The sequence below is a fragment of the Gouania willdenowi genome, chromosome 8, assembly GCF_900634775.1.
Source record: "Gouania willdenowi chromosome 8, fGouWil2.1, whole genome shotgun sequence".
In the NCBI taxonomy this organism is placed as follows: Eukaryota; Metazoa; Chordata; class Actinopteri; order Blenniiformes; family Gobiesocidae; genus Gouania; species Gouania willdenowi.
The window spans coordinates 33,548,695-33,575,862 of NC_041051.1; the positions used below are offsets into that span (position 1 = coordinate 33,548,695).

The window sequence follows — 27,168 nt, forward strand, 5'->3', positions numbered from 1 at the left end:
GTCAGCCACCGTCACGTCCAAATTTGGGCAAAAACAAAAGTTTTCTTCAAGAAAAAAAAGTTAGATTTATTTTTATTTCTCCTCCTTCTTCCTCAGGATATAAATAGTTAACTTTGTTTATTATTCCAGGGTGAAATTACTTATATTACACTCACTCCAAGAATTTATTGGAAAAAACAAAACAAAGAAAGAATAAATTAATGAATAAAATATTAAACAGAGACCAGGATTATATTAACACATAAATAAGGATGAAATAAATGTGCAAATACACATGAAAATAAAATAAAAACAGAAAAGTATAACCAATATTCTGTAAAACAGAAACAACAAAATCATCGTTAATATTGCAATATTTTAACAGTTTTTAAATGATAGTCGAGCAAAAATCTTGCTTATGAATAAAAACCATGTAGCACCATGTGTCAAACTCAGTCCCACGCTTCAGAGCATCCGATTCATCCCGCAGGAGAAAGAGAAAACGATGAGTCGTGTAAATGAACAAATAATTCAGTTGTAAATTGTTGTTGAAAGAACACTAGATTTTTTCCAAAATCCTGCAATTTTTCTCAAATTATTCCACAAAATATCCATAAATTAAATAAAAATTCAACTGTCTGTCACGTATTGCTTAGATCAGGTGTTCTCAACCTTTGGGTCAGGACCCCATTTGGGGTCGTGAGACATTGGGAGGGGGTCGCCAGATGCCTTCAAGAAACAAAGAACATTTCTTGAACAATTTTTGCTTATTTTTACCATTTTTCTACCACTACACCAAAACTCACCACATTTTAACTTACTTTCATCACTTTTCTTGCCATATTTTTGCTCCATTTAACACATTTTTGTGACATTACATTCTGACACTTCTACATCACATTTCAATGTCTTTTCTACACATTTTTTCCACATTCCAGACATGTTCAGCACTTTTAAACCCTTTCCATCACTTTTCCACCTAATGTCACATATGTTGACCCATTGTTGTCACTTTTAACCTCTTTTCACCAGATTTCATGATTAGTTTTTCCAATTTACCCACATTAACATTTTGTCACGTTCATTATTTACCTTTTTTTAACTCTAATAGTTCCAATGTTGACACTTTGAAACCTTTTTACCACTTTTTATGTCACTTGTGATCGAACTGGTCCTTGAACTAAAATGCTATAAAGCGATGACGCTTGAACGCTTTACGTAAAACCGCTGCGGTCCCTTTAAATCTGAAGCCCCGCCCCCATCGTCAGACTCAAACAAACATGGCGGCCCCGCTGCTGCTGGTGACGCTATCAGCGGCTTTATCGCTCACTGTGTCGCTCCTGGTGGCGGGATGCGACCCGGTCTCCGTCGTCCCGGTCCCGGTTCTGACCGGACTGCTGCTGCTGCTGTTCTGGATCCTCCGGAGGAGGAGCGGCGGGAGCGAGCGGCGCGTGTGCGTGCTTGTGCTTGGTGACGTCGGACGGAGTCCCCGGATGCAGTACCACGCGCTCTCTCTGAGCCGACACCGGTACCGCGTGACCGTGGTCGGGTTCTTAGGTGAGAACCCGGAAGTCATCAACCTAATGATGGTAACCATGGTAACGCATTAGTAACTCCTCCTTTACTCCAGTGGTTCTCAACCTTTTCAAAATAAAAGTTCCAGAGACTGTAGCTGAAGTTTGGTTGAACACAGACATGTTTATTATTATTTAGGTCATAGTATCTAGTCATCTTATAGATATTAATATTTGTTTTAATCAGAAATAAAATGGGATTTTAAAAACCACAGACATTAGTTAAAAGTTTCAATATAGAGTGGACAAAACGGACAGAAGAAGTTTTAAAAAGGGTTCAAAGTGTCAATACTGATAATTTGGCACAACACTGGTCAACATATGTGATATCAGGTTGAAATGTGATGTAGAAGTGTCAGAAATTGGAGTAATGTATCAAAAATGCATTTAAAGGAGCAAAAATATAGCAAGAAAAAGTGATGAAAATAGGTTAAAATATGGTGAGTTTTGTGCAATTGCAGAAAAAATGATTAAAATAAGCAAAAATTGGCTCAAATTGTTCAGAAAATACTTATTCTTAGTTTTTTTTTTTAAGGCATCTGGCGACCCCCCCTTCCCAGTGTCTCTCGACCCCAAGGTTGAGAACCACTGGTTCAGCCCTTGATTACCTGTTTGGGTCTCTGATTAATCTTTTTCTGAGAATCACTAAACTACAATCTAATCTAATCCTAATTCACAGACTCATTAACACAGTTTATTAAAGGACTAATTTAGTTCCTGACTCACAAAGTGACTCACTGATAGTGAGTAGTTACTATTAACTAACTCTAACTAAATCACTAAGCAGATTTAATTACTTGTTCACCAAACAATGACATCATTTCTATCCAGGATATCTCTAAAGTACCTTTATTTTGAAGGTTCAAAGGTCGTTTTTCACAATAAAAGCCTTTTTGATCATTTATTGTTTGCAGACTCCAAACCACACCCCTCCCTCCTGAACAACGAGCGAATCACCATCGTCCCCATCTCTGAGGTACGAGGCGTTCAAGGTAAGTCACGATAATCAGTTATTTTTATTAAACGACGTCCGGCCTCGTGACACAACAGGAAATTACATCACGCTCTTTCAGGCGGACCCAAGCTGCTGACGTACGTGACGAAGGTGGTTCTTCAGTCGCTGCAGCTGCTTCTGGTTCTGCTGAAGATGGAGGTTCAGGATCACATCCTCATGCAGGTTCAGAGTCCTGTTCCTTTAGCCGCTAGGCTAACACTGTTTACTGCTGCTAACGTTAACACCTTTTTCTTTCTTTTCAGTGTGAAACACGGTTTGCTAATGCTAACAAGCATCTTAATGTTTTACAATGACAATGCGTTTCTTTCCCAGAATCCTCCGGGGCTTCCTGCTATGGCGGTGGTTAAATTTGTTTGCTTCCTGCGTCGCAGCAGCTTCATCCTCGACTGGCACAACTACGGCTACACCATTATGGCGCTGAGTCACGGGCCGACGCACACGCTGGTGTGGCTCGCTGAGCGGTGAGGGTGCTAGGCTGCATTAGCATGAGCGTTAGGTTCCCCCGCTCAAACTGCAGTGTCGTCTTGCAGGTACGAGCGCTTCTTCGGCCCGTTGGCCGACAGGAACTTGTGCGTGACCGCCGCCATGGCCGACGACCTGCGGAGGAACTGGGGCGTCCAGTAAGAGCCGCTAAGGGGCGCAGTGAGCCACCAGGGGGCGCAGTGAGCTGCCATCAGCCAAAACTTCACTTTTTTTCCCCCGCAGAGCGACGACCTTGTACGACCGCCCCGCCTCCATCTTCAGAGAAACGCCGTTGGAGCTGCAGCACCAGCTCTTCCTCAGACTCGCCGACTCGTACCCAGAGTTTCGACCCCAAAGGTCAGAGATTACTAGCAGCCGTTGAGTAGTGGCTAGTTTAAAGCAGCTTCACAGGAGTGGTGTTAGAAACCGGCTGGTGATCGTGTTAACTGGTGTTCGAGTGTTAGCTGGTCATCAATTAACACGGACACCAGTTTGAGCAGAACAGCAGCGTAGCTGGACCTGCTGATGGAGGAATGTCCAACTTTCCCAGTGTGTGTACTGGTTCAAACTGGTCTATACTAGTTATACTGCTTCATTTTGGTCTATAGTGATTAATACAGTTTAGTACTGGTTATACTGGTATTTTTCAGTTATTCTGGTATTAACGATGTATGTGATGACAGTGTGAAGGTTGTTTCTCAGTCTGTGGTGCGTTCACTGACCTCCTGTGTGTTTGCAGGTCTTCGGGTCTAAAGGTGGAACATACGGCGTTCACCATCAGAGACGATGACGGCGTGAAGCTGATTCCAGAGAGACCAGCGCTGCTGATGAGCAGCACCAGCTGGACGGGTCAGAACCACTTTATTAATGAACCATTAAAGGAGTCGTTAGTGATCACCATTTATAACCATCACCAGTTCAACTGTTGCACTTAGATATTTAAAAGGTAAAAACGGTTTAAGGGGGCGGAGCCTAAAGCTGAAATTTGACACCTTTGTCTCCTCAGAGGACGAGGACTTCTCGGTGCTGCTGTCGGCTCTTCATGGTACGATCATGTGACACGTCAGAGACTCAGAGTAGAAACTGACCTCACTCACCTGCGTCTGTTTGTCCTCAGAGTACCAGGGGTTGGTGAGGGGCGGAGCCTCTTTACCGTCACTGGTCTGTGTCATCACGGGTGAGAGGACACACCTCCTTTCTGTTTGAAACCATCACTATGACACATCACAAATAAGCACAAAAAATACAAATGTACACAATCGCCACAAAAAACAACAGGAATGCTCAAAATAACACAAAAGATAAAAACACACTTAATGATGAAAATGTACATAATTAAATCTAAAGTACACAAAACATTAGAAATGCACAAAATAACAACACATCAAATCAAATGTTCACAACTTAGAACAAAATATGACAAAAATACAAAAAAGCAAATAAGCACAGGGACAATTGTTCATAATTTCATCAAAAACACAATTATGACAAAACACAAAAAATTAATTCTCAACAAAAATACACTTAATGATGAAAATGTGCATAATTAAATCAAATGCTCAGAATAACAAATACACGTTAAATCAAATTTACACAAATTACAACAAAAAATGATGTGAAAAATACAAACAAGCTAAGAAAAAAAACAGTGACAAATGTAAATCATTTCATCAAAAAGAGACAAAATTATGACAAAACTAAACAACGGAAATTCTCAAAATAAAAATGCACACGACAAAAAGATACAATGATGAAAATGTACATAATTGAATCTTAAAATACAGAAATTACAACAAATACCAAAAAGCTAACAAAACACAAAGTACATTATTTAATCAGAAGTACACAAAATGACAACAAAAAACACAAACGAAAACAGAAATGAAATGAAAATGTACAGAATGAAATCAAATGTACACAAATTACAACAAGAAATAAAAAAGCAAACAGTGACAAATGTACATAATTTAATGAAAAGGAGACAAAACACACAATGTGTACGTCTGTGTGTTCCAGGTAAGGGTCCTCTGAAGGATCACTACAGACGGATCATCTCCTCTATGAGTCTGGATCACGTGAAGATCTGCACACCGTGGATGGAGGCTGAGGATTACCCCCTGTTACTGGGTACCTTCATCATCATCATCATCATTTACAGAGCCTGGCATCGACTCGTTAACATTTCATCATTTACTTTAAAAACTCATCAAAACTCACTTCCTCCAATCAGTGGCTTAGTTTGACGTCTAACGAGCCAATCAGAACTTATTTCAGCTAACTTTATTTATTAAAACTAAACAATAAGATGATTAAATGTAAGTCGTTGCACAACGTGAACATTTAGTGAATATAAACAAATAAATAGGAATCTTCAAACAGCAGTAACACACGATAAGTCACTTTAAACCAAAAACTAAAGGTTTAGTGCAGACATAGGCAACTGGTGGTCCGGGGGCCACATGTGGCCCAGAAAGTGAATGTACAAAATGACAGAAATATACACTAAACAAGAGCAAGAACACATAAAAAAAAAAAAACAAAGAATTACAACATTGCAGGAAAATACAGTAAAAGATGAGAGAAAAACACAGAAAACTACAACAAAAATGAACAAAACAGAAATACACAAAATTACAGAAAGTGTGTGTGTGTGTGTTTTCGTCCTCAGGATCAGCTGATGTGGGCGTGTCCCTCCATAGATCGTCCAGTGGTCTAGATCTACCTATGAAGGTGGTCGACATGTTTGGCTGTTGCCTCCCAGTGTGTGCTCTCAGCTTCCAGTGGTGAGTCACCACTAGGGGGCGTGGTTTCATCCTCCAACAGTGTGTGTTTGTTTAAATGTGTGTGTTTCAGTCTGTCTGAGCTGGTGAAACACGAGGAAAATGGATTGATCTTCAGAGACGCTCAGCAACTCACAGAGCAACTACAGGTGGGATATATAGAGTATAGATCTGTTCCTAGACGTACAGAGAATAGATCTGTTCCTTCCTTTACCAGACATTGTTGAAAACCCATCTTTTTGCTTTGGCTTTCAACACAAGTTGAGCAGATCCCATGTATTTTATTATTATTGTTTTATGCTGTATATTTTGTGACTGTTTTTACATTGTATTTTATAATGTTTGCTGTACAGCACTTTGGGCAGTTGTAGCTGTTTTGAAATGTGCTATATAAATAAACCTGACATTGACATATAGAGAATAGATCTGTTCCTGTCCTTTACCAGACGTATAGAGAATAGATCTGTTCCTGCACTATTGCTCAGTGCTGATAGTTATTTATAGATAGAACATGTCTCTCGTGTTGATAAAAGTATTAATTAAATGATACAAGTATTAAATCAGGTTAATATTATCTGCTCTCTAACATAACTACATCTATGTCTCAGTCTCTACTGTCAGACTTCCCCACCTCAGAGAGCAAACTGAGGTCCTTCAGGAGGAACCTCCGCTCCAGCAGGGGGCAGAGCAGCTGGGACCAGAACTGGGACCACAACGTGTTGCCTCTGCTGAAAAATACCACATGTTGAAAAACGTTTGAGGAATTATGGGACGGTGTTCAGGTTTATTTGGTCACTGGTTTATTCTGTGATTAAAGTCTTTGTTTTGTTAATTTTGTGTTACGTGTGAACTTTGATTAGCTCAATGTCACTCAGGCTGTTGGAAGGAAAGATGTGGCTCCGCCTCCCTGGGATCACGTGATGACACAGTCCTGAGGTTTCTACAGGAGGCAGACAGGAAGTGATGCAGACAGGAAGTGAGACGTTAAAGTCCAGAGTCACATTATTACTCCTCATTAACAGAAGGATAAGGCTAACAGTTATGTGTAATGCTAAAGACAATTATCTGGTGATAATGCTCTCTGTAGGCTAATGCTAACATTAACTGACCAAGTTGCTGTTCTAACAAATAAAGCTAATGTTAACTGAATAAATCTTAGAGCCAACACTCACTCAGGGCAATGCTAATAACTTATTACATGTTAATAAGATTAATTTATTGGCCTTTAATGAAAGCTAATTTTTAACTATTAGCTAAGTTTAAAGCTAACTAGAATTATTTATACTGCTGCAATCCAAAGCTAACAGCAACTCTTATCGTCCTTTAAGCTAATGCTAACGAAAAACAAAGTCTAACGCCAACAGTAGCTCTTGTTAGGCTAATGCTAACTAAAAACAGGGTAGCACTAACAGTATCTCTTGTTAGGCTAACGCTAACTATAAACAGATTCTAGAGCTAACAGTAGCTCTTGTTAAGGTAATGCTAATTATAAACAGAGTCTAGCGCTAACAGTAGCTCTTGTTAGGCTAATGCTAACTAAAAACAGATTCTAGTGCTAACAGTATCTCTTGTTAGGCTAACGCTAGTTATAAACAGAGTCTAGTGCTAACAGTATCTCTTGTTAGGTTAACGCTAATTACAAACAAAGTCTAGCGCTAACAGTAGCTCTTGTTAGGCTAATGCTAACTAAAAACAGGGCAACACTAACAGTATCTCTTGTTAGGCTAACGCTAACTATGAACAGATTCTAGAGCTAACAGTAGCTCTTGTTAAGCTAATGCTATCTACAGAGTCTAACGCTAACATAGCTCTTGTTAAGCTAATGCTAACTATAAATCAAGTCGTACCTAGCTGCTGTTTGAAGTTGTCGTACGTTTCCTGGTTCCTGACGGTGGAACAGACGAACACATCAGGTTTTTTTGAAGAACATTTGAGGATCTTTGAGAGCAGATTCACCAGAACGACCACGACGTCGGGATCATAAACCACGTCTGCAGAAATAAACCACAGCTTATGTTTCAATGTTCATTGCTAACGCTAACAATACTGTTAGTATTGTATTACAAACGAGGCAGATCAAAGGGAAACAGACCTGCAGCGATCACCACGTCAGGCTCCGCCTCCTTGAGCTGTGCCTCTGTTACCGTGGTCCAATCCAGCGGCTGCACCCGTACGGCGGGCTCGGTCAAACCGTTCAGTTCTACGTTCCTACGAAGTTTATCCAGAACGCTGTCGTGACAATCGCTGAAAACAAACGTACTGGGACTGCAGCAGCGACAGATGACCACACCCACCAGCCCCACGCCGCTGCCCAGCTCCAGCACTGACCTGCAGGGGGGGCAGAGCCTAGCGTTAGTGCAGTTCCACAGGCTAAAGTTAGCGTGACAACTTACTGTCAAAGACCAGATCCTTTCAACGCATGAACGAGATGCGTCTACATCTGCTTGTTCTATTTCACTGCAGATCGGTTGGACTGTTACCATGGCAACAGTGACAGAGTAAACAATAGAGGATTTTGATTTTCTATCATTTGATTTAAGTTGTATTAGGTTTGGTTTAAAAATAAAGATTAGTTAAGATTTTTGTACAACCCTATTTTAATTTTAGCTTTTTTTAAATTATTATTTATTAATGAAGATATTTTAAAAAACAAAGCAATGTTTGTCACTTTTTTTTGAATGAGTTAAAATAATTAGGTTTGCCTCTAAACCTGCTGCAAGACGTCACAAATAACACAATGTAATTGTAATTCTTTTTCTTTTTAGAAGTGCAACTGCAGCAGAGGGCGCTGCTACCCCGGGGTTCGGTTGGGATGCAGCTATTCTGTGCAGTGAAGAAGTAGACGGCGGCCAGAAAGAAAGTAGTAGCAGATCCCGCCTGCCGCCTCAGCATTTGGACAAGAGAAAGATAAATATATAGCGCCCTCTGCTGTTTAAAAAAAGTACTGCGATTCAATTTTCAGAAAATCGATATGAATCGTGAAACCGATGAATCGATTTTTAACTGCCTTACAATTAATCGTTACATCCCTAGTAGTTACACTAATCACTACATTAAGTATTTGTACCACCAGGGGGAGCTGTTATCCTACAAATAAACACTTGTCTTACGCTGGTTTTTAATTTTTGGGTTTTTTTTCTCAATTAATTAAAAACACCACAAAAACAGTCACATATTTCCATGTGTACTAATAAAATATGCAACAAACGTCGTATGGTCGGTTTACATTTAAATATTACGTCGTAAGGATTGCGAGTGAAGGAAGTGACGTAGTCTACGCGTATGTTTTTAGAGGATCTGAAAGGATCAGTGACACGTTACCTTCCTCTGAACATCTGCGTGTGCTCCAGGGCCCACTCGCTGAGGTACTGAGATGCTTCCCACGTCACCAGCCCTGTGGTTCCCTCAGAGATCACAGCTACGCTCTCCTGCAGAGAAACTACGTCTCCACTGGGCTGAACACACACACACACGCACGCACGCACGCACGCACGCGCGCACGCACACACACACAGTCAGCAGATCAAACAGGTTCTACTATGAATCGCTAACACGTTAAGTACCAGGATGTAGCTCTTATAACACTCGTTCTTCTCCTTCTCTCCAATCACTTCAGCAAAAGCTTCGTAAAGATCGTCCAAATATTCACCGTCCAACGCCTCCTGCTATAGAACCAACAAACTGATGATTAGAACTACTAAATAATTACAACTATACAATAATTAGAACTACAAAATAATTAAAACTACAGAATAATTAAAACTATACGAAGATTACAAAATGATTAGAACTACAGGATAATTAAAACTACTAAATAATTACAACTATAAAAAAGATGGCAAAATAATTTGAAATACAAAAAAAAAATAGAACTACAAAATAATCAGAACTACAAATGATTTAGAATTACAGAATAATTAGAATTACAGAATAACTACAACTACACAATGATAAACAAAGAGGAAATATTTACAGACTAAAGACAGAAAGAAAGGAAATGGAAAAACGATGTAAGTTTCTGATTTTCTACAAATTCTGACTAAATACTCAGGCTAAAGTCTGTTTTCTACATTTGGAGAGTTTTCGCAGGATTAAAGATTCTCAGAGGCTGTACTCTTCCTCCTCCTCCTCTTCCTCACTCACCCGTCTGATGAGCTCCGACAGAAACGAGCGACGATAACGAACGGACGGAGGAAACGTCCGACAGAGAGGGTGGAGACACGTCTGAGGATAGAAACAGAAACAGCTGTAGAGCCTGCTCAGGGGGCGACGATTCCAACTCTGACAATGAAGCAGAGAAGAAGAGCTCTCCTAAAAGATCTTTACTCTAACCTTAAACCGTGCGCTGACACGCTCTGGTGGCTGAAGTTAGCGAGTAAATCACAAACCCTGAGGATAGAAGTCCTTTTGGGTTGGAGTTCTTCAGCAGTCTGTGTTTTACTGTTTAAGGGAGGGTAAAGGTCCCTTCGGAGAGCTCTTCTTCTCTGCTTCAATAATAATAATAATAATAATAATAATAATAATAATGCATCAGTTTTATATAGAGCTTTATCACAGACACTCAAAGTCGCTTTACAGAATTAAGGCATTATTCTTTCACTCCACACTTAATGGTGGTAAACTACTATTGTAGCCACAGCTGCCCTGGGGCAGACTGACGGAAGCGAGGCTGCCATAGTGCGCCATGGGCCCCTCCGACCACCGCCAACACTCACTCACACACTACATTCATACTAGGCAATGTAGGTGAAGGTTGTCTACTACCAAACCTCAGATTTGTTTCTGGTCACAACTGTTTATATCATTTTTCTGTAAACAAAAGAGGTTTACGTCGACATCTTTAACTTGAAAAAGTGAAAAAGCTGATAATTAATAGAAAAATCTACTAAATAATCTATGAATCAGGCTGAATGTTTCACTCCAATAGAAAACAATGGGATGTTTACAGGCAGTGGGGCCTTGTGACATCATCAATCACATGATTTAAAGATGGAGGAACACAGGCTATAAAACTATTAAGTAGTCCTATTTATAAAAGGTAATTAAATGAATATATGGTTCATAATAATGGTTTTTTTTTAGACAGATCCACTAATAAGTAGATTTAGAAGGTTTTAGGACTCATTTGTTAAAACAGTGGAAGATAACTTTAAAGTAATGATTTCACACTTAACTATGGAATCGATTTAGTGTTTGAATCTTAAACTCTGAATGAAGTTAATTATCCTGAAACACCTTTAATTACATCACCATTGTGTTGTCACCTGTTCCAGAATCTCAGAAATCACTGATGATTTGTTTTTCTGCAGGTTTTCTTCAACAAACTGAAAAACAAATAAGATACATTTTAGTGTTCCCGCCCCCTCTGCTGAGTAAACTCTGACTTCTGATCCGATTTATTTCAATCCACTGTGTAAACGTTCCTGTGGTGCCGCACGTGTCTCTGTTGTGTGTCTGATGCGTATTTGGTCACATTCTACCACTCAGCAGCTTTTCTGTGACACAAACTCTAAAATACACAGTTTGTTTAACGGACTTTGGTTCACTGAGACACTGTTTACAGGACTGAGGCCCAGCGACTCGTTCCTATGGAATAAAACTTGAATATTCTGAGTTTTCTGAACGGACTTTGGTGGATTTTGAACTCACCATCCACTGAAATAAAGCCAAGCGTCTCATAGCGAAGAAAGACACGTGAAAGTCTCTCAGAGCGTCCATGTGTTTACACTGAGGTTGCCCACAATGCTCAGCTGCAGAGACGCGCTAAGCCTTCTGGGATATGTAGTCTGAGGTGTGCAAAGAGGAGTTTTAGATGTTTCATATGGGGCGCAGAATGTAAAGTTGCGCATGCTAAAATAAACGGCAACTGTTCGCAACATTTAATAACAAACCACGTTTAAAAAAACGTATATGAACTTTTTTATGTTACTTTTTACCATATTTACAGCAATATTTGTGTACATTTACTTTTCTCGTGAAAAATATGTCAATGTTAAATCTAAATATAACGGTTCACTATTGAATCTAAATCTGAATGTTAAATTTAAATGTTAACTCTAAATCTAAATGTTAATGTTTATTATTAAAATCTAATTGTAAATTCTTAATATTAAATCTAAATCTGAATGTTAAATCTAAATGTTGGAATCAATATACACGGGACGTGACGTTATTCATATTTAACATTTACATCGTATTATATTTTTACAAGAAAAAAAATATTACAAGTTTCATGAATATTGCTGTACATCTGGTAGTAAGTAACGTTAAAAAAAAATCACATTTTTTTAAACATGTTTTGTTGCTAAATGTTGCTGTTTATTTTAGCATGTGCAACTTTACAAACGGTGCCCCATATAAAACACAACAATAAAAGTTAATAAATTAATATTAACTATAGAATCTTATTATTATCTTTGTTCAGTAAAGCTTTACACATACAGAGGCATCATTTCAAAATAAAATGCAAATAGATTCTTTAAAGATGGAAATTAGTTTTTTTTTCAGGGAGACATTTTTCATTTAATGACAAAATTTTGCATCTTAATTATACAATATATAAAAAAATAATTTACACACGCACACACACACACACACACACACACGTTAACCCTTCCCGCCTTTGACTTGTTCTGTGTGAAAAGATAAAAGTGTTCAGTTGGAGTGACGCCTCCATCACATCACAGTCCAACCCTGAGGCTCCTCTGGTGAGTCCCACAACACTTTGTTACTGTTGTTTTCATTAATGTTCATCAGTTTATCAGAATTTTTTGATTAAATTTACATCATTAAAACCAGATTATCCTCTGATGCTGCTTTGGACTGTGATGTGTTTGCTTTAAAGTATTTAATACATATTTTAAATGTCAGAAACAGACTGAAACAACTAAAACTTCAATATATAGACTTTAAATGTAAAGCAAAAATATTGTTATAGGTTTATGAACATTGAAGAACTTCTACAATACTCGTGAGGAGTTATTAAACCTCTGAAATCAAAGATTGTGAAAACAAATAAAATGAGAATGAGCTTAAATTGGCCAAACACACGAACAGCTTGACTGTGGCTGACTGACAGATAATTAAAACAACGACAGAAGATACAAATGTAAGAATATACTTTATCATTCCCAGACTAAAAAAATAAAGAATGAATAGTTAAACAATTTGACAAATAAGAAAACTTCAAATAATATCAACAGCCATAATAATACATGCAAACAGATCAGCTGGAAGGAAATACATGTATTAATAAAGAAATAATGAAAACAGATTTGTACATTAAAAAAACAACGAAAAACGGATACAGAATAAGTAAATTAATAATTTATTCCAATATACGTATTCATCAATAGTGATTTCTAATAATAATCATATTATATTATGTATAAATGAAATAAATTAGAATGTATAATAATATAATTTACACTAGTATTCTACTTTAGTCTCGTGACTTCCTGTGGTTTCCAGTCGGAGCATTTTACGGACCGGAATATAAACAAAGAAAATGGCGCCTGTTGGTCGACGGTTGTTGTGGAGAGTCCGTGACGGACGGAGATAAAACCCGTGTTTCTGTCGCTGATTATAAACTCTCACTGTATTTTTTACCGTCAGTTCATCTGAGTAATGAATGTAAAACCCGACAGACGTCGCCTTGGTTCGGCTGCATTGTCTATAAAAGGCGTTTTGAAGCCGTTTCTGGTTCACCGGTGACCTACTTTAAATCGTTGCCGTGGAAATCAATGACATTCCTGCCCTGGGTTGAGCGTTGCCACAGCAACCAGCTGTGTCCTCTCTGTGTGAAGGACGGAAGGAGGAGGAGCACCGGAGTCTCAGTAGCGCCAGAATCCGTTTAAAAAGCGTCAGTTTTTAGGAGTTTTTCCTGCTCTGCAGAGCTCCAACAACATTTATATAAAACACGAGGATTTTGGATCGACGACGGGATTCTTCTGCTCCGTACGGTGCGTTATTTATAGCGTTATCTGAATTATCACCACATTCAGCAGGAAACAGGTCACAGTCTTTGATTTTATTGGATTCTACAAAAGTTGCTCGTGATTTTTTTCACAGTAATGTAAAAAAAAAAAGAGAATTTTTTTTTTTTTAGAAATGACGAAATAATATCTAAAACCAATCATTAAAGTCATGATTAAATAACATAAAGTGATAACATAAAAACCTGTTAAATAATAAAATAAGAGCATGTTATATTTCTAGCTAATTTTAAAAATAATAAACTTAAAGTAATCAATAAAAGTTATAATCCTTACGCTGGTCTTTAGTTTCACATATTGCTGGTTTTTAATTTCCAGGACCCGTCATGGTGCTGAAGGTGTTCTTCCCTCAGTGCTGTAACCGAGCAGACAGTGGGTTGATGGTGGGTCGATGGATTCCCAGTCACGAGTCAGCGGTGGTTCTCGCAGTCATCCATTATCCTTTCATCCCAGGACAAGTCAAGGTCTACCTGCAGCAGGTGAAGGAAGGACTCGCTGTGGTCTCCTTAGCTTGAGTTGTCCTCCAACCCTTGTGTTTGTGTTTAAAGGGATTCTCCACTGTTTTTTACAAATGTGACCTAAAACCTTAGACATAAATCCTCAGAGTTTGTGTGTCTTCAACAGTCTGTGATTTACTATTTCTTGTTCTCTGCTTCATTGTCTACTACCAAACCTCAGAGTTGGAACTGTCGCCCCCTGCGGTCACATATTTTCTCCCGTCACAACTGTTTTTATCCTCTTTCTGTAAACAAGAGGTTTACATTGCCACCTTTAGCTTTTCCTGTTTTTTTAGAGCAACCAAATCTACTAAATAATCTATAAATCAGTCTGAATGTTTCACTCCAATAGAAAACAATAAGACATTTACAGGCAGTGGGGCCGTGTGACATCGTCAATCACATGATTTCATGATGGTGGAACACAGGCTGTAAAACTGTAAAGTAGTCCTATTTTTAAAAGGATATAAAACAAATATGGTGCATAATAATGTGTTTTAATAAACATAGATCTTCTGATAAATACATTTCAAAGGTTTTAGGCCACATTTGTAAAACCCGTGGAGGATCACTTTAGAAGGTTTAGATGATGTTGCAGAGTGACATGTGATTGAATGAAACACATGATTGGTTGAAACCGTGTGATTGGATGGTTGATGTATCTCAGATGCGAGCTCAGAGCGGCGTGGACCTGTGCATCCTCGGCTCCTGGAGTTTACCTAAAGAGGAGGAGGAGGGCATGGAGAGCTTCCTGCAGGACCTCAGCACCATCTTCCCTCAGCGCCGCTGGCTGCAGGTCAGACGCACCCTGGGACGCACAGGTTTCACCTGTCAGGTCGCATGCAGGGATCAGGGTGAGACCTGCACGGAAACAGAAAATCTCATTTTTGTGAATTTTTGAAAGTTTTAGTCCTGTTAGTCATATTTTTAAGTCTCTAAGCTAACCAAACTGGTTGCTACGTGCTAAGCTAACCAAACATGTGGGACTGGTCACTACATGCTAAGCTAACCAAACCTGTTTGTGTTTGATGTTATTGTGAGCGTTCAGGAGAGAAAGAAAAGGATGAAGAGGAGGAGAAGGTGATCTTTGTTCACTACGAGCAGAAGAAGGTGATGCAGTCTCAGCTTCATCCCATCAAAGAGTCCAACAGCCAATCAGAGTCAGAGCTCAGACAGGTGAGAGGAGTCGTGTGTGCGTGGGTGTGTATGCGTGCGTGGCGTTACCTGGTGTGTCCTGCTACAGGTGTTCCAGACGGTGGCGAGCAGCGGGCCGCTCTTCTTCATGGATCGCTATGACGATGGTCCTCTGAAGTCGACCCACTGGCAGACGGAGGGCAGGGAGGCCAGCATCTTGGTGGAGCTGCTACGTCAGGCCTCCACGCCGCTCTGCATCCTGCTCACATGGATCCTCACCGTGTGCACGTCCGTCTGTGACCTACGGTGAGATCAGACCGTAAATATTACAGCGGTGATGACCTCTGACCTCTGAGGTCACAGCTCTGTGTGTTTGTCACTACAGGATGTTTAGGTTCTACCCGCTGAGCTTCCTGTGCTCTAAACTGTCGTCGTGCGTCCAGCTGAGCTACAGGGCGGAGCACATGAGGATGCTGAGCAACAGGAACGCTGCTATGCAGCACCAGCACTTTATGAGGCAAGTGTGACACACACACACACACACACACACACACACTCTCTTTTAACCCGTACAATGCTGCTACAGGAAGGCCAACGTGCTGCTGTCTGTGATGGTGGACGTGGCGCTGGGTCTGCTGCTTATGTCGTGGCTCTACAGAGACCAGAACATCACCACGCTGTCAAACACCGTGCTGCCCGCCGCCCACGTACGTGCTACACACACTCACACTCACACCTTCATACTTTGTTGTCGATTGTCGTTGACCTTGTTTGTTGTTGTTGTTTCTCGTATGTTGTTGTTGTTTTGTTGTTTCTCTTGTGGTTGTTTGTATGTCGTTGATGTTTCTTTGTTGTCTAGCGCGTTGCCAAGGAGCTGGAGGAGCTGCTGCAGTGGCTGATGGGAGCTCCAGCAGGCCTGAAGATGAACCGGGCCCTGGACCAGGTCCTGGGTCGGTTCTTCCTCTACCATATTCATCTGTGGATCAGTGAGTGACAGGGTCCGCCCCCTAGCGTAACGTGACCACCCTCTAAAGGCGTGGCTGGTCACATGGTGCGTGTGCGTCCTCAGGCTACGTCCAGCTGATGTCTCCGTTCATCGAGGGCCTGCTGTGGTACGGGGGCTTGTCCGCCTGCCTCGGACTCTCCTTCGCTCTGTCGCTGCTCTCTGATGCCGTGGCATTGTTCACCTTCCACATCTACTGCTTCTACGTCTATGGGGCCAGGTAACGTAGATATATGTGTAAACCATGTGGTAGACCCTGGTCTACAGCTGGTTGCTGGTTCTCCTCCTCAGGCTCTACTATCTGAAGGTCTACGGACTCTCGTCTCTATGGAGACTCTTCAGAGGGAAGAAGTGGAACGTCCTGAGGCAGAGGGTGGACTCCTGCTCCTACGACGTGGACCAGGTACCACCACACATCTCTAACACATCTGTAACATGGAAGGTAACAGGTGTGTGTGTGTGTGTGTACTAGCTCTTCATCGGTACACTGCTCTTCACCGTGCTGCTCTTCCTCCTCCCGACCACTGCTCTCTACTACCTCGTCTTCACTCTGGTAAGAAAATCTCAAACGTTCTGATTCCAGCAGGAAGTTCCTTCAGTATCACAGGAAGTAGAATATTTACCGTCTGTAATACAAGGAACACATAGATTAATCTTTAAATTTCCATTTCCCTCACAAAGATATACAACATGCTTAGAAGGAATATGAGAGGGACGCTGCACATACTGGTCACTACGTGCTAAGCTAACATGTGCGGATAGTCGATATGTATTAAGCTAGCCAAACATTTGAGACTGGTCGCTACGTGCTAAGCTAACCAAAACATGTGGGGCTGGTTGCTATGTGCTAAGCTAACTAAACATGTGGGGCTGGTGGCCACATGCTAAGCTAACCAAACATGTGGGAGTGGTCTCTACATGCTAAGCTAACCAAACATGTGGGAGTGGTCGCTACGTGCTAAGCTAACCAAACATGTTAATTTGCTAAAGAAGGATCCTGACTGTGTATGTGCGTGTGTGTCTGCGCAGCTCCGTCTGCTGGTGGTTTTGTTCCAGGGCGTTCTCCACCTCAGCGTAGATTTCATCAACTCCTTCCCTCTGTTCGCCGTCCTTCTCCGTCTGCTTCGTCCGTACCGTCTGGCTGAGGGTGTCAAGTTCAGGGTTCTTTGTGAGGAGGAGGGCTCGGCCCTCCACCTGCTGATGGAGGTAACACAACTACACAATTACACAAACTGCAACACCACAACACGTCCACGAGTGTTACACAAAGACTGCTTCCATGATGGATCAGATGGATCAGAGCCAATCACGACTTACGACTCATCAATAACTCATCATGTGATAAATAATCAGCGAAGCCCCGCTTTCATTAAAAAACAAAATAACAAAGTGTTTAAATAAGAAATTGCGCAAGTAATTAATAACTAAGCAAAAATACCTTGGTATGTAACTATACAAGTAATTACGTAACTATGCAAGTAATTAAATATGCAAGTAATTAAATAACAGTATGTAATTCGGTGACAAAGTAACTAAATAAAGTAGTAAGTGTGGAATTAAGTGAGTAACTAAGTTAAAACCTAAATAACCTATTAATTGTAAAAATATATGATTTCAAAGACAGTAACTTAGTGAGGACGTTAATTAAGTAAATATGTAAATGTGTAATGAAATAACTAAGTAAGGAAATAGGTTAATGAGTATGTTTATTTCTTTTTTCAGATAAGAACATTTATACAAATTTAATTGTAGTTTAAAGTGATTTAAAATATATAAAATATGAGGAATTTATAAAATAGAAAACATTGAAATTTGCATAAAAACAGTAAAAATCAAAAACAACAAAAGATTTTAAATTCTAAATAATTCAAATAAAAATAAATAAATAATAATAAATTACAAGTTTAAAAATTATGTAATAAGGACATCCTTAAAAAACACATTTAGTTGTTTTCAGAAAAAAGAAAATATCAGGTAAATAGTCGTGGTTAATGACTGGAGCAGCTGTTGTTCCTTCCTAAAGGCTGCTGTCCTGCCTGTTTTCAGATGAACCCTCTGAGCTGCAGCGCTGTGGTCCAGACTTACCGGACCCCCACCTACAGCTGCTACCCCAAAGACTCGTGGAGCGCCCTCGTCAAAAAGCTGTTTGTGGGGGAGCTGATTTACCCGTGGAAACACAAAAGCACCAAAACGGACTGAGCGGCGCCACCTAGAGGAAGGGCAGCGTCACACGTGGAGTCTTAAAAACAGCTCTGAAGTTTACTCAAGTTTTTATATTTATGCTGAGAAATAAAAGAATGAACATGAGAACCTTAGTCATTATTTCTCTCATGGAATTTTAACAAATTAAAGAAATGTTTGAATACACTTTTTAAATTACAACTATAAAAAACCAAATGTAGTTCATATTTTATTAATATTTTTTGTTTAATAAAAAGCAGAAAGGTCAAGATTATAAATGACTCACTCACACGTGCTGTCCATTGAATCGCATAGACATTATAAAAAGACCCAGATTCTACTTTTTGTAAAACTTTATGGAGATAAACATGATTTTATGTTCGTATTGTCCAGCACTAATTCACATAGAACATGACAATGATCAAATGTGTCCACAACATCAGTTAATGGTACATAATAGCATCATTTAACTACTGCAGTGGTTCTCAACCTGGGGGTCACGAAGCATGGGGAGAGGGTCGCTGGATGCATTCAAGAAATTCAGAATATTTTTGATCAATTTCAGCCCATTTTTGCCTATTTTTTTTACAATTTTTTCTGCAACTACACCAAACTTTCCATATTTTAACCTAATTTCATTACTTTGTATTGCTGTTTTTTTTGCTCCTTTTAATGTATTTTTGCTACATTTCTGACACTTCTACATTGCATTTCAATGCCTTTTCTGCACATTTTTCTAGTTTTCCAGACCTTTCCACTACTTATAAACCCTTTACATCTAATGTCACATATATTGACCCATTATTGTCATTTTAAACCTCTTCACCATCTTTCATGATTATTTTTGCCAATTTAACCACATTCACCATTTATTTTCCAGTTTTCTGCCACTTTTATGCCAATCTTGACATTTTTAACCCTTTTTCTGTCTGTTTCTGATTAAAATAAGGATTTCTATCTTTAAGATGACTAATGTATGTGTAGAAAAACAAATTCTGCACGAGAAGATATGACTGATTTGTTTACGGCAGCAAAAGAAATGCAAATGTGCTGACGAAGGAGTTGTTCTTGTTTAATAAACAGTGTAAACACGTGAGCTGCTGCAGCAGACTGTAAACAGGAAACCTTTGATTCTTTGTGTGAAGTTTTTTTTACATTTTTAATGCCTAAACGTCTTAAAAATTAAATTAATTCATTGTTTTTTGTTTTAATCTTATTGACCATGTTTGTGTTTTCTCCTAAAAAATAAAATATCGTATTTACTACTTTCGCATTATCTCACTCATTTTGAAGGCAACGGATTCAAAGATTCATATTGTATTTTGTTTTAGGTTTGTTTCATTGATTCATTAATGGATTAAAAAAATAAACAATGAAAAGGTATAAAACAGAAGAAATGTGATTTATAAAAAACAAAAGTAATTTGTGTTAGATTAGGTTTAAAGTCTTTAGTATCTTCATTTTTTTTTTTAAATTATTCCTCAAAACAAATAGTTCTTGGATTTAATCCTAACCTGGCCTTTCGTAGTTATTCTAATTCTTCATCCTCATCCATATCTATTATTATTATTATTATTATTATTATTATTATTATTATTATTATTATTATTATTATTATTATTATTATCATTTATTGCGGCTGTGACAGAATTTTCCACCATAAGATTAATAAATAAATAAAGTTCTTCCTGACTTTATACCTAATTCTGAGACAAACGATGTTTTTCAGATGAAAATTACAAGATCAATATCCATAATGAGACAAAAAGTCAATTCTGTAACAAATACAGAAAGTTATTATATTCTTATTACATAATTATGACGTTATTTTATCTTATAAATACGTGATTTTATCCAATAGTTATGACTAACATCTCATAATTCCGACGATTAATGTATAAGTTGTTATAATAGTGATATTTGTCTCATTATCGTCATGTTTCCAGTGGTTTTCGTCCGTCGGTGACACGCGCAGTCTTTGTTCTGTTGACATTGTTCCGCTTTGTTTCTACACCATCTGCGCCTTGTTGACAGCGGCCTTTGACTGACATTGAAGCTCGTCCAATGGTGGCCACGGTGGGCGTCGCCACGGAGACAATCCCTGTCGATGATTGGCTGAGTGGGCGGGACGAGAGGAGGGGTCTGGGGGCTGCGCCTCTGACAGCTTCAGTGTTTGTCGCGCAGCGGAAGGAGAAACACTGTCCGTTTGACGGTTTAACGGCTCCAGGTGGACAAACCGGGGACTGAGAACTATCACACGAACCCAAGCTGGACGTAAGGGCCAAAACACCGCGTAAATCCAGAGGAATAACCGAGAAAATCTTTACTGCGGAGCGATCTAAGAGGGAAAATCTGGGCGGCCTGGAAGTTGTGCTAAGCTAAGTTAGCACAGCGCGAATCATCCTATTTCTGCGTTATTTATAATCATTCCACATCCATATTTTTAAACAACAAATGACTCCATATGCATCACAGGCACTGTATGTTAACATAGATATCAATGTGCATTTATTTCGGTTAGTTTAAGACCCTTAGCAGTGTGTTGCTGCGAGCTAAGCTAACCTGAAAGCTGCGTTTTAAAATGGGAAGAAAAACACAATCCAGAAATCTCCAAGATTGTCAAATGTTTTTTTAATATATACCATAAACACTGGTGAAAAACCAAGAGGAAAATGCTTTTTATTAAAGTAGAACATGATCGTAGCTTCAGTTCTTTAATTATTCATGTTTTGTTCCTTTAAAGGGAATAAAAATCACAAATCTGTTTACATCCATTTTAGCTTCGTTTTTTACATTCAGGACCGCGTTTTCACTTCAGATTTTTTTTATAATTATGTAATTGTTTTTAAAATATGAATTTAGTGGCCGAATTGTTGAATGTATGTTTTGAACAAAAATTACATCATTTTAATATGTTTCATGTCCAGAGAGTGAAATTGTTATAGGACAAAAACCTAAATCTGTCTATACGTTAAGTAATTATTAATTGAGTTATTTGTTTTCATTTGCATTGGTAGATAATCCACTACACACACACACACACACATCTTTGACCAAACGTTTTTTATCTGCAGAATTAGGAATGATTTTTTCCCAGAGCTGCACTTTAGGCTGAGGCCTTGTTTTCCAAGCAGGACTTTATTCCAACACTTTTTTCCCTTTTTGACTCAAAGCCAAACGTTTCACACTCAGACTTTTAAACCCATGGCATAAACAAACTGTGTTTGCCTCACACACACACACACACACACACACACACACACACACACACACACTGGCTGAGACCAAGGTGAAGATGGGGAGTCAGGGGAGCCCCGTGAAGAGCTACGACTACCTGCTGAAGTTCCTGCTGGTGGGCGACAGCGACGTGGGGAAAGGAGAGATACTGGACAGCCTCCAGGACGGCTCGGCAGAGTCGCCATACGCCTACAGCAGCGGTGAGTCGCACCCGATCAATAGCAAGCGATCGGGTTATAAATAAAGATGTTCCATCAACGTTTTACGCCTCCAGATCTGATTTGAACGTATCAGGTTTCTCCATTTTCCTGATCTAATGGTTTGGAATGAGAATCAATAATAGTCATCAGTGATCCTGATCATTCACACATTTATATCCCATTAATAACCGTACAGTGTGGACGCACAAACTGGATTCAACTCCGTTGGATCATTGACAAACCAATCAGACTTAAATTAGTCAAATTTAATAAAAATCACTCAATTTTGGCCAATGATGAGAGGAGTTTTACCATTTTTAAAGTGATCCAAAATCGATACATTGATCGGATTCCCCTCCAAACTTTAATGGAATTGTCCTCAAAATGTTTTCCAGAAAGACAATTCAGCCACACACACATTTAATAACAAATGTGCCACTTTAGGCTTTTAGTCCTCTAAAGGACAGCATGTGTGAGTGAAACTGTGCTTTTTAATGTTGTTCTAAAAAGTAGTGAAAGCTCCCACTCCTAAAACAAGTGTTTTAAAACAAAATAAGTTATTAAAAAAATATTTATCCATATAGGTAATATTGTGACTTTTTATATTGCCAACTGCATATATCGCCCAGCCCTAAGCTATGAACTCTGACACTGAGGTGATTCGTTAATGAGACAGTTTTGCAGTTGCGCGCGCGCACACACACACACACACACTTTGAAGGTCCTCAGGGTTTGAGTGTCTTCAACAGTCAGTGATTTGCTCGCTAACTTCAGCCACCAGAGCGTGTCAACGCACTGTTTAAGGCAGGGGTGCTTCACTCATTTTAGTTCAAGGGCCACAGATTTTAGGTGGAAAAAAGCAGATTCAACATTAATGGGCCCTGGTTTGCACTTCCACGTATAAATTATAACGTATATCAGTCCCTACAGGACCTTAACTTAAAGTTCCCTGATTTTGAGGAATTTCTGGAAATTTCGTGCAATAATTTGAGGGAAATTTGCCAGATTAGGGAAAAATTGAAAGTTCTTTCAACAATTTCAGATTAATAATAACTGTCGTCATATGATGTTCTTATATCATATGACAACAGTTATTAATGGAAAATTGAACTCTGCAAATATTGTGGATTTTGATTTAATCTTTGTATTTGGAGGGGCTGAGAAATCTACAACTGAATTAATTGGTCATTGACAAAATGTTTGTTCTTTGTCACTTTTATTTTTTTTGAGTGGGCCGAATTTGATGCTCCGAAGGGTGGGATTTGGCCCCCAGGCCTTGAGTTTGACACGTGGTTTAAGGAGAGGGTAAAGGTCCCTTAGGAGAGCTCTTCTTCTCTGCTTCATGATCTACAACCAAACCTCAGCGTTGGAACTGTTTTGTTGTTTTCTGATGTGTTGTTGGGTGATGTGTGTGTTGTTGGGTGTTGTTGGGTGATGTGTGTGTTGTTGGGTGTTGTTGGGTGATGTGTGTGTTGTTGGGTGATGTGTGTGTTGTTGGGTGATGTGTGTGTTGTTGGGTGATGTGTGTGTTGTTGGGTGTTGTTGGGTGATGTGTGTGTTGTGTTATTTTTAGTGACATTTGTCAGATCTCTCTGTTCTCTCCGTGTGTCCAGGGATCGATTATAAAACCACCACCATCCTTCTGGACGGCAGGAGAGTGAAGCTGGAGCTGTGGTGAGCACCTCAAATCTCTTCTTTAGCTTAGCATGTAGCAACGCTGGCTGAGCAGGGTCAAAGGGTAAAGGGGCGTGGCTAATTAATCAGTAAATTGTGTGTGTTTGTGTGGATGTTCTCAGGGACACGTCAGGACAGGGGAGGTTCTGCACCATCTTTCGCTCGTATTCCCGCGGCGCTCAGGTGAGGAACGACCACCTTTAGCCTTCCCGCAGAGGAAAACTAGCGCTATGCTAACCGTTAGCCGTGTTTGTGTTCAGGGAATCCTGCTGGTTTACGACATCACCAACCGCTGGTCGTTTGATGGCATCGACAGGTGGATACGAGAGATCGACGAGGTGAGGCGTGTAGGATGAAACTGTGGTTTCCACGGTAACGGAATCACAGAATCGACCGATAAATTATTAGTGATTATGCTCTGTGATTCGGTCAGGTGATGATTATTTTAAGTATGAATCAGACACAATGAAAATAAATAAATACTTTGATTAGGGCCACATTGGTAAAACATCTGATACTTTTTAATATATTATTTTCAGTAAAAATGTGACCCACTGAAATATCTAATATGTTTCTTAATAAAGCAGAAAAAACCAAACCTTCTACTTCCATCGATGAACAATTTTCAGCACGTTGATCAAAATGTTTAAAAAGCCAATGAAGGACATTAGTTCTTAGAACAGGAACCATTGAGTAGTAGATCAGTGTGTGACCAACTTTCATGTTGACCATTCAAGCCCACCTTAAACTAACATTAGCTGCGTTTAAATTACTCTTGGAAATGGGCAAAATGTAAATAGTGCAATATGGAAACACCTGAATTTAAAAAACACTAAAATATCACAAAAACGTTTTCACACATTGAGGTTTTTCAGACATTTGAAATGTGTCAAGGTGCCATGGAAACACAACACAGAATGTGACGTACCTGGTCACATGACCACTTTTCTCTGAGTAAACTTGGTTTGGTACAGGTGTGGTAAGGACGAGATCTCACGGGAGTTATGAGGCATCAAAACAACCTTCAATGGAAACACGTTTAAAGCGTAATTATACTTTGTCAACATTTAGAAATATCGCTTTTATTTTGTGAAATTCTGTAATGGAAACCTAGCTATTAGCTGCTATGCTGCTCATACAGCACAGCTAACATGGAACAGAGTTAAATTCACCTTTAAATGACAGGATTTCCAACATTCCAAATGTGTCCTTAATTAAAAGTTCAGCCAAATATTGATGAAAAGTATTGTACCAAAAAATAATGTAAATACAATCAGACGTCTGGTCCTGTTTTCCTCTCAATAAAAGCTTTATATGTTCTAGTCAGGAGATTTAAATGTGAACATATCTTAAGCTGTGGTTGTTTTTGTTTTGTGTTTTCTTTCTCCCAGCATGCACCGGGGGTGCCTCGGATCCTGGTGGGGAACCGCCTCCACCTGGCATTCAAACGCCAGGTTCCCACGGAGCAGGCGCGAGCGTACGCTGAGAAGAACTGCATGACGTTCTTTGAGGTGAGCCCGCTGTGCAACTTCAACGTCATCGAGTCGTTCACGGAGCTGTCGCGCATCGTCCTCATGAGGCACGGCATGGAGAAGTTCTGGAGGCCCAACAGAGGTGAGATGTTTAAATGCTGTGTGACATTACCATAGATGTATAGTAGTAGAGGTGGACAACATTATGTACATTCATGTCAGCAGTCAGAATAATGAAAACAGTCTGTTTTCTTTTTCTCTATTTTTCCTGTAAAATCTCTCTTTTGGAGTTATATTGTATATTTGTGTATTTCTGTTATTTTGTTTGTTTGTAGTTCTGTGGGATTATAGAGACATTTTTGGAGTATTTTCTGTGCTTCTCTTGTCTGTATTTTTTAACTAGTACAGTGTCTGTCAGAAGTATGTATTCATATAGTGGGAGGAGCTTAAGTACAGTCGTCAATTATGTCCAAATGAGTATGTGTTTGAAGGTTGGATGTACAAAGAGGTGTAGATACTCTAGTGTTATAAAGGGTTTATTTGTGGGTGCAAAATAAAATAGTGTGTGATTTATCTGGTGTAATGAATTTGATAAATTGATAAATAAAGTTTGCACCAATGCTCACTGGACTTAAACAAATAGATAATAAATGTCCCGGAGCATCCCCTGTCCTTAGCCCCTCCTACATCGAGGAAAAAACTAAAAAAACCAGTGGGAAAATTAATTACACACAAACATGTTACGTACATCCAACATACGAACATAGAGTAGAGACACAGTAAACAGGTGGTTTTACACCAAAGACCCCTCATCAGGTTCTTCTCATTTTCTGCCTGTGGCACCAATAGAACATGTAATATAACAGCCTCACATGTTTTAGTTTTACTTTTCTTTATTTACGTAAGATGTGCATTAGTACAGGGCTCTCAAGTTTTAAACTCAGTTCAGAGTGAGACTGTGGCTGCAGCAGTGGTTTAGGTAGAATCTGTTAAGACACATTTGTACAAACAAAACTATTTAATTAGTATTTAACATTTCTTAATGTAGGGGTGTTTTATTTAATGTCATAATTCAGAGTTAAACCTATACTTAGCTCCATAAACCAGGTTTTTAAGGTCATTAAACATCTGAAATATTTTGATTCTTGGTCCTTGTATTTCACTCTTCAATTGATCCAATCTATGCATAGTTATAGAAAATAATAAAACCTTATTCAAAATAAATAGCTTAAGTCACAACTTTTGAAACGATATTTAGAAATTAAATTTTCCATTATTTCATGTAATTCTAAGGAGGAAATATTATATCGCGATATAAATGGTTTGTTTCATGTTCCTTTTGTGTGACTCAGCGCTTTTCTTTTCTATTCCTCTCGTCAGTTTTCAGCCTCCAGGACCTTTGCTGCAGAGCCATCGTGTCGTGCACTCCGGTCCACCTCATCGATAAACTACCGCTGCCCGTCGCCATCAAGTCGCACCTCAAGTCATTCTCCATGGCTAACGGCATGAACGCCGTCATGATGCACGGACGCTCCTACTCCGTGGCCAACCAGGCCGGCGGCTCCAAAGGAAACAGTCTGAAGCGCTCCAAGTCCATCCGTCCGCCGCAGAGTCCGCCGCAGAACTGCACACGCAGCAACTGTAAGATCTCCTAAGAACGGGAGCCTGAACGCCTCGTTGACTGAAGGAGCTGGGAGGAGGGGGGGGTCTCAGGGTTTTAGGAACACTCCACGGATCACTGCGTGTACACAAAGCTTCACCTCTGACGCCAAAACACTAAGAATTGTTCACGGGAAACATGCGGAGTTGTTCCAGTTCAACACGTATTTAACCAGAAGCACAGCCCAGACCTTTGGATCCATTCATTTACTCAACCACCACATCATCATCATAAACCTAAACTGGCCGTAAACCAGAGTGAACTTGTGTTTAAAGTCATTAAATCAATGAAATGTTTTTATTTTCA

General features: G+C 39.5%; 4 protein-coding genes across 6 annotated transcripts; 3 read left to right on the forward strand and 1 right to left on the reverse strand.

Annotated features, from left to right (window-relative positions):
- The first annotated feature begins 1,240 nt into the window (after positions 1-1,240).
- LOC114467941 (chitobiosyldiphosphodolichol beta-mannosyltransferase-like) lies at positions 1,241-6,642 on the forward strand. Of its 2 annotated transcripts, none has more exons than XM_028454479.1 (13): positions 1,241-1,536; positions 2,468-2,545; positions 2,627-2,730; positions 2,881-3,029; positions 3,099-3,188; positions 3,274-3,387; positions 3,770-3,879; positions 4,037-4,075; positions 4,148-4,207; positions 5,047-5,157; positions 5,699-5,813; positions 5,884-5,959; positions 6,419-6,642. In XM_028454479.1, the coding sequence occupies exons 1-13, from the start codon at positions 1,260-1,262 to the stop codon at positions 6,557-6,559; spliced, it is 1,464 nt and encodes a 487-aa protein (XP_028310280.1). In that variant the 5' UTR covers positions 1,241-1,259; the 3' UTR covers positions 6,560-6,642. The 2 variants fall into 2 exon arrangements, with proteins under 2 accessions (XP_028310280.1, XP_028310282.1); XM_028454481.1 differs by having other exon boundaries at positions 1,433-1,568.
- LOC114467946 (protein-lysine N-methyltransferase EEF2KMT-like) lies at positions 6,026-11,580 on the reverse strand. Of its 2 annotated transcripts, XM_028454488.1 has the most exons (8): positions 11,460-11,580; positions 11,075-11,134; positions 9,954-10,034; positions 9,374-9,475; positions 9,132-9,265; positions 7,903-8,138; positions 7,658-7,801; positions 6,026-6,750 (listed from the first exon to the last, which is right to left on the reverse strand). In XM_028454488.1, the coding sequence occupies exons 1-8, from the start codon at positions 11,526-11,528 to the stop codon at positions 6,650-6,652; spliced, it is 927 nt and encodes a 308-aa protein (XP_028310289.1). In that variant the 5' UTR covers positions 11,529-11,580; the 3' UTR covers positions 6,026-6,649. The 2 variants fall into 2 exon arrangements, with proteins under 2 accessions (XP_028310289.1, XP_028310290.1); XM_028454489.1 differs by lacking the exon at positions 11,075-11,134 and having other exon boundaries at positions 11,460-11,550.
- A 1,714-nt stretch (positions 11,581-13,294) lies between these two features.
- On the forward strand, positions 13,295-18,745 carry LOC114467939 (phosphatidylinositol N-acetylglucosaminyltransferase subunit Q-like). The gene is made up of 13 exons (XM_028454477.1): positions 13,295-13,771; positions 14,123-14,283; positions 14,969-15,155; positions 15,350-15,477; positions 15,545-15,741; positions 15,821-15,952; positions 16,022-16,142; positions 16,295-16,421; positions 16,505-16,658; positions 16,730-16,841; positions 16,911-16,991; positions 17,468-17,644; positions 18,485-18,745. The coding sequence occupies exons 2-13, from the start codon at positions 14,131-14,133 to the stop codon at positions 18,635-18,637; spliced, it is 1,722 nt and encodes a 573-aa protein (XP_028310278.1). The 5' UTR covers positions 13,295-13,771; positions 14,123-14,130; the 3' UTR covers positions 18,638-18,745.
- A 2,024-nt stretch (positions 18,746-20,769) lies between these two features.
- Positions 20,770-27,168, forward strand: LOC114467951 (ras-related protein Rab-40C). The gene is made up of 6 exons (XM_028454495.1): positions 20,770-22,056; positions 23,670-23,730; positions 23,853-23,913; positions 23,991-24,068; positions 25,122-25,344; positions 26,583-27,168. The coding sequence occupies exons 1-6, from the start codon at positions 21,915-21,917 to the stop codon at positions 26,855-26,857; spliced, it is 840 nt and encodes a 279-aa protein (XP_028310296.1). The 5' UTR covers positions 20,770-21,914; the 3' UTR covers positions 26,858-27,168.